This window comes from Pterocles gutturalis, unplaced genomic scaffold (genome assembly GCF_000699245.1).
Source record: "Pterocles gutturalis isolate BGI_N339 unplaced genomic scaffold, ASM69924v1 scaffold20108, whole genome shotgun sequence".
Lineage (NCBI taxonomy): Eukaryota > Metazoa > Chordata > Aves > Pterocliformes > Pteroclidae > Pterocles > Pterocles gutturalis.
Genome location: NW_010120994.1, coordinates 8,713 through 15,823, shown reverse-complemented (window position 1 = coordinate 15,823; position 7,111 = coordinate 8,713). Strand labels below are relative to the sequence as shown.

General features: G+C 45.9%; 1 protein-coding gene across 1 annotated transcript in view; it reads left to right on the top strand.

Annotated features, from left to right (window-relative positions):
• Positions 1-7,111, top strand: part of MAPK15 (mitogen-activated protein kinase 15) — a gene marked incomplete at its 5' end in the record, with an annotated part of 20,737 nt that overhangs the window by 12,212 nt on the left and 1,414 nt on the right. Inside the window, 5 exon segments of the mRNA XM_010077099.1 lie at positions 1,404-1,541; positions 1,778-1,883; positions 3,494-3,794; positions 4,223-4,374; positions 6,266-6,493. Coding sequence (XP_010075401.1) covers positions 1,404-1,541; positions 1,778-1,883; positions 3,494-3,794; positions 4,223-4,374; positions 6,266-6,493 — 925 coding nt within the window.

Genomic DNA, 7,111 nt, shown 5'->3' with positions numbered 1-7,111 from the left:
GCAGGAATGGAGGGGTCATGCCTCCAGCCAGACCGAGGAAAGGCGTAACTGGGTTTATCAGACCATGTGGGTCTGGCATGTTGGACCCACAGGAGTGTAGGGCTCTGCTGGACACTAGTGCACAGTGACCCCCATGCCATCCGGATACAAGGGGATGGAACCCACCTGGATTTCTGGAGCGACAGGATGATCCCAGCAGCTGTCTGTGCTGGACGCTGAAGCGACTCTAACAAGCAGTAAGCGGCAAAAGCATCTTATTGTCACTGACTTGGAGGCTCTGTGCATCCTTGGCATGGACCACACCAGGAGAGGCCACGCCAGGGACCCCAGAGGGTACCAGCAGGCTTGTAGTGTAGCTGCTGTGGATACAGAGCGTTAGTCAGCCGTCTGGCTTGCCCAGCCTCTCAGTGAATCCTTCTGTCCTAGGGTTGCCGCGTGTCACAGCAGCAGTGGGGGGTGAGCTGCCCACCACAGCACCCCTGAGAAGAGCTCTCCCATTTCTGTAACCATTCTCTGAGCAGTGAAAGACAGCAATTGGAACTCCCCGTTCATTCCTGGCTAGAATGCACTTTTATTTGACAGCCCTACAATTTGGGTGGTTTTGGTTTTTTTTGTTTTTTTTTTTTTTTCTTCTTTTCACAAAAAATGTGAAGGTCGAGTGGCTGTGAGTTCTGATGGCTCCAGCTAGGTAAAAGAGAAAGTGAAATATTAAGTCTTCAAAACTGAAAAGGTTTTTTCTGAGCCACTCAGTCCAAATGCCATGTTCAGTGATAGGTCATTTTTCTAAACTAAGAGAGTGTTGTCGCGGAGTAACAAAATTATTTAAAATATGAGTAAGAATCACGTTTTAAAACTGATTTTGCAAATGTGCTAGATATTCTCATGTTTATTATGTTAATCATTATTTTTAGGATTTCAGAATGCAAAATGAGATTTTTAAGCATCATCTTCTCATTGCACATTGTACAGAAATGTATTCCTGTGGTCCAAGGACTGGATTCATGGGATCTTTACCAGTTCAGCTGAAACATCCAAGTTTGGAGTTTGGGCTTCTTGCATTGTCAAAAGAAGGACTCATTGTTCGGAGGACTTGTTATTCCCCTGTGTCTGATACTGTCTGGCATCTCGCTCTTTCCACTGGAACAAGAGAAAGGCTGGACTTGCAGCTAGGCACTTGGTGTAGGCTCCTGGCTCTGGGAGGGAGGAACTCAAACCTGAGCAAAGGAGTGAAAGACTTTGCTGGGCTCCCAGGGCTGTATTTGGGAGTGTTGCAGGATTGTGACGCTGTTTGTGAGTGAACTCTGGAGTCTGGTGTCACCTTGGTGTGAGTCCCAGAGCTGTAATCCTTGCCTTCACTGTGAATTGCACACTGGGAGCTTATACCATTGTTTTCTGACTTCTAGACAGCGAGTAACATTTGAGGAGATTTTGCCATCCTCTACTCCATTGCCTGCCTTGGATCTCCTGAAGAAGCTTTTGGTATTTAACCCTGATAAACGACTCACAGCAGAGGAGGCTCTGCAGCATCCTTATGTGAAGCGGTGAGCGTGACACCAGTGTGCAGTTTCCCCTGATGTCTTCTGAAGTGCTATAGACCTGCTCTTGGCACTAGTTTTCTTTATACGCATGACAGAAAATTAAAAAAAAAAAGGCAAAACTAATTCTTAATTTTCTCTAACTTACACTAGATGATTTAACAATCCTTTTTAACATTATGTTGATCTGTGGTGCTGTGTTTAGTCTTAGTGAATTACATCATGTGTTATCATCTCCTTAGGTTTCACTGTCCTGCCAGGGAGCCCTCTCTGGATTATGATGTGATTCTTCCTTTAGGTGATGATATCCAGCTGTCCGTGGCAGAATATCGAAATAAATTGTATGAGGTACTTTCTCTTATCCTATTTTCCAAAATCCTAATCCTCTAGGTAACCTGCCATGCTTGTGCATACTTACTGAATTCTGTAATTTTCTTCTGTTTGCGTTCCCCTGGGCTTTCCGTATGTGCTCACAGTTACATCTTGGTGTTTCTTATCAGTCAGTTCCATACTGGCATAATCTTTGAGAGGTCTTTAAATCCCCAAATCCTTCTCCTCGGGGCTGCTGATGCTCCAGAGAAATCCTGGTGGCTCACTGTGAGGAGTTTCACACCTGGACAATTGGGCTGATGGCTTTGCAGGGACAACCCTGGGAGAGGCCCAGAAAATGTGCTGAGAAGCCGGTGACTTGTGTTCCCACCTGCCTAGTGCATCCCAGTGTTCCTCCCAGCCTGGGTGGATGGGCTTTGATGGGCTGATGGCTTCTGGGAATGGTCCAGGGAGGAGCTGGGCAGAGTGTTACTGGTGCACCCCATCCTGCCCTTCTTCTGAGCCCCACTGGTGGGCGTGCAGACAAGCTGTTGTCACAGAACCTAACAGACTGAGGGTTTTACTGGTGCCATTGCACACTGCACCACACACACAGAACTGTCATATTTCAAAATAATTAATTAACAGAGGAGGAGGAGCAAGTGCAGGATCAGTGTAGCCAATGTGGTAATAATAAAGAACAGTGATGTTTTAGGAGCCATATTTTAAACACATGAATGTGGGAAAGTAGTAGTCCTGCAAGGTCCTGTGCCTCGGGTGCGTATCAGTATGGGCTGGCGGATGAAGGGATTGAGAGCAGCCCTGAGGAGGACTTGGGGATGCTGGTGGATGAAAAATTGTATACGAGCCAACGGTGGTATGCTGGGCTGCATCTAGAGAAGCGTGGCCACCATTTTGGGGGAGGTGATTCTGCCCCTCTGCTCTGCTCTTGTGAGGCCCCACCTGGAGTACTGCATCCAGCACAGGACAGACACGGAGCTGTTGCGAGTGGAGCCAGAGGAGGCCACGGAGATGGCCCAAGGGCTAGAGCAGCTCCAGTAAGAGGACAGGCTGAGAGAGTTGGGGGTGTGCAGCCTGGAGAAGAGAAGGCTCCGGGGAGACCTTCTGGCACCTTCCAGTGCTCAAAGAGGGGCTGATAAGAAAGGCTTGGAGTGACAGGACAAGGGGCAATGACTTTGAACTGAAAGAGGGCAGATTTAGACTAGATGTGAGAAAGAAAATTTTTTTATTATGAGGGTGGTGAGGCAGTGGCCCAGGTTGCCCAGAGCAGCTGTGGATGCCCCATCCCTGGAGGGGTTCAAGGCCAGGCTGGATGAGGCTTTGGGCAACCTGGGCTAGTGGGAGGTGTCCCTGCCCATGGCAGGGGGTGGAACTAGATGGGCTTTAAAGGTCCCTCAGGATATATTGAAATTGCCTGTTCACCCAATCCTTTTTCTTAGAGCTTTATCCTGTTCTTTCTGCTAAGAATATTATTTCTATCTTCTTTACAACCCTAAATTAATTTAAAAATTATACTTGTTAGCTATCCTGTGAAATAAATTGCAGTTTTTTGTAAGTCTGTTTGGTTTTATGTTTTGTTCCTCTGCTGTGTAGCTGTGTTAAGTCTAAACAACTTCTCTCTTCTGTAGATGATCCTTGAAAAGAAATTAAGTAGCCATCCAAAGCAGCGAGTGCAGAGAGAAAATATTCAGCTAAGTCCGTCTGCATCCAGGCCACTTCTTCCCAACTCCAGTTGTGTGACTTTACCTACCAGGAGAGGCCAGAGAGAACCCGCACTGCCTGTTCTAAAAGCTTCACATGTGCCTGCTGAAACTACAACTAGTGTCCAGCCAGAAGCATCCAGCCGGAGTGAAGATTTAGCAAGAACTTTATGTCAGAGATCAAAGATCAATGTGATGTACAATCCCATAACGCATGCTGTTGTTCAGAGTAGGTACTGCCTTCCTGCAGAGGGGTGTAATCCAGGCCCTGTTGTGGGGAGGAAAGAAGAAAAGCGATTGAGTGGGGACAAATAAATAAGGGGAATTTACCTGTCAGAATGAGAGGGTGAAAGCATGGGAGGAAAATGACATAATAACAGAACACTGTTGAATGAGTTCCAAGTGGGTGACATTCTCTTTGGCCCTTTCCTGCCTCATCTTGACTCTGTGTTCCTCTGTGTTTTCTCTTTGCTTCTCTGCTGCTGTTATCTTTTCCCGAGGCCTTTGGAACTGGTTTTGTTTGCTGCTACGTTCTAATTTTATTGTGAGTATTTTTGTTGTGTTTGAAGATGAAGCGAGGTGGCAGGGGCTGACTCAGTCAGTGTGTTCAGTGTCTTCATGATTTTCCGACTTCCTCTGGTATTTTTTCTTCTGCAGGTAATGCAAATTCTGGTGCTGTGCTCAGGAACTGTTCTGCACCACCTTCTCAACAGGCCAGAATCTCCAACAACAGGAATCTGGGGAGACAAATCATGTGGGCAAGTGTGAATGCTCGGCTACCTCCTACGAACATACAGAACCTTGGTCGTGTGAGTAGCAGTCCTACAAAAAAACCCCAAACCTTAATTTTTGATGGGCCAAAATGATATAGACACAAAATATCTTAATTTGCAACTTCGTAAAGATACTTAAATGAGAGACAAGACATACTGCTCTGCAAGTGACTAAATTAATAAACTTTAGTCGGTTAAAATTACTTATGACAGATACACAGTGCAGTTTTGTTGCGTGCATGTGGTGTCAGTCAAATCGGTACCAGTACCCTTGTTTGGTGAGGCAGCTGGGCTTGTACAGAGCTAGTAAAGCTCTCTTTACTAGAGAGCTGCAAAGTGTGCTAACTGAAGAGTTTCTGCTAGGAGGGGCAATAACCAGACATAACTCGCCTCTAATATGGGGTAGATTCGTATAGGAACTTGCATTTGCAGTCTTCAGTGTTGCAATAGCTACATTGCAGGTGTTCTGTTCACTAATGAGGTTTATGACCCTGAGTTAAGTTCTGTGCCTGAGGCAGAGTGGTGAGAGGAAGACTATCTATAGTAATCACCAGGAAATGCCAAGGGCACAGATGTGGCTTAAACCTTACACCTCCGGCATGTGTAATGCTCTTGTCTTCGGGTTGATAAACACCAATTTTCTCCTGGGGTTTTCAGTCGAACCTCAGTCTTCCAAAAAACCCTGCCACCTGCGACTTGAGCAGCAAGAACATTTTGGTGCCTATAGGTTTATGCGGGAGTTCTGTGAATGACTGTTGAATTCAAGTACAGGAATTAGGTACTTCAAAGAACGTGGAGTAACATAGCCCTTTGTAAAATCTAGGTCTCTGCCTCATCAGCAGTATTTTCTCACAAAGATCAATTGTAATGGATCATATATGTCAGCCAACTGTAATAAAAAAAAAGTAAAAATATCTGCAGATTCTCTTCCTCTACTTTTTTTGCAATATCTTTTGAGATGCGCTGAGATATGACTTTTTTTCCACTGCCCCTTTTTTTTAGAGGACAGGCTAATTCTGGGCTCCATTTTACTTTCAATTTTATCACTTCAGACAAGTGAGGGTTTGAACACCATTTCAGATATCGCGTTGTTCGGATTGTCAGCAGCACCAAAAACTCCCTTTGAGAATTGCAGATCAGTTGCTTTTACATTCTCTTCAGTGATGGCTTTCCCTGTCCAAAGGTAGCAAATTCTTTTTTAGACAAACTGAGACTGTTGGATATTCCAAACTTAGCTGGAGAATTTGCTCTACCTCTGGAACCAACCGAAGGGATTGCTGCTGCTGAACGCTGAAAGTTTCAGTTCTGTCCTCTCTGCTCCTCCCTCTTTCCTGTTCTTGGTGAAACTCTTGCCTTTCAGTTGCCTATAGAGGTTCACAAAGCATAAGCTGCAGCGCAACAGCTCTCCTCTCGAACTGCAGGTTCAGATGGATTGTCGTGTGTTGTATATTGCCATGCGTTGATGTATTACTGACTTTTCCCCACAGGGGTCGATAATCACATTATTCATATGCAGCTCCCACCTCAGAAAGTCACTGAGCCGTTCAGTTGGCAAGAGCCAGGAGGACATACTGGGGAATGATGATGATTTGTCTTTTGAACATTTATTTAAAGCATTCACTACTGTTGAAAACAAGATACTAGCCAAACAGGCCTTTGGGCTTTTGCTCCAGTGCAGGATTAGTTTGTCGTATCTTGCTCCAGTGCGCTAGCTTTTTCTTGATGCACCCATTCTTAAGCCCTTCTCCCTCACATTGTTCCCAGCATCCTGTCCTTGATCTTACAAAATGGTCTGGTTTGTTTATTATTCACATAACGTTAATGGTCTGTCCTACTCCTCAGCTGAAGCAAAATCTGTGTTCCGTATTTGTACTTTAGAAAACTGATTACAGATTACTGACTATCTTGGCTTTTCTTTCTTATACAGAACCCAAGAAATACTCAGCTTCAGAGCAAAGATGTTAATTCCCTTCTGAAGCCCAGTAAAAAGATGTTCCAGATTACTGCAAATATGGGAGCTGCGGGTGATCCGAAGGCATCACTGGGCAGTTACTCCCAGGCCTATGGAACCATATGTAAATCTGCCCTGCAGAGCCTTCCGATATCAAAGTCCTCCCAACAACACGAGCAGTGAATATGGATGTGTTCCAGCCAGGTGAGGCACAGCTCATCTTATCGGTCCCCTGCCTGAGCCAGAAACAGCACGTGAGAGCAAAATATAACAGTTTGCATTTGACAGTGGCCCCAGCTGAAGGGAAATGCTTTATTATTGCATGGAACAGTGTGCTGCTCCCCTCTGGACAAACCAGCAGGAAAGAGAATCCAGTCCTTCGCCTTTCAGTCTCACCAGACAAGGGCACTGCACTGTTTGCTCCTGTACCATGAGAACAATGAATGCTGTCACTTCACATTCCTCATTTGAATTATTGCAAAAAATTACAGAAAACTGCAATATTCTGATACTCGAATGTATTTAGACATGTTCAGACTATTCAGGGCTCATGTGAACCTTATGGTGTTCAACAAGGCCAAGTGCAAGGTCCTGCACCGGGGTCGGGGCAACCCCTGCTGTCAGTACAGGCTGGGGGAGAATGGATGGAGAGCAGCCCTGAGGAGAAGGACCTGGGGGTGTTGGGGGGTGAAAAACTGAACATGAGCTGGCCATGTGCGCAGCGTGAGCAGCAGGGCGAGGGAGGGGATTGTCCCCCTCTGCTCTGCTCTGCTGAGACCCCCCCTGCAGTGCTGCATCCAGCTCTGGGGTCCTCAGCACAGG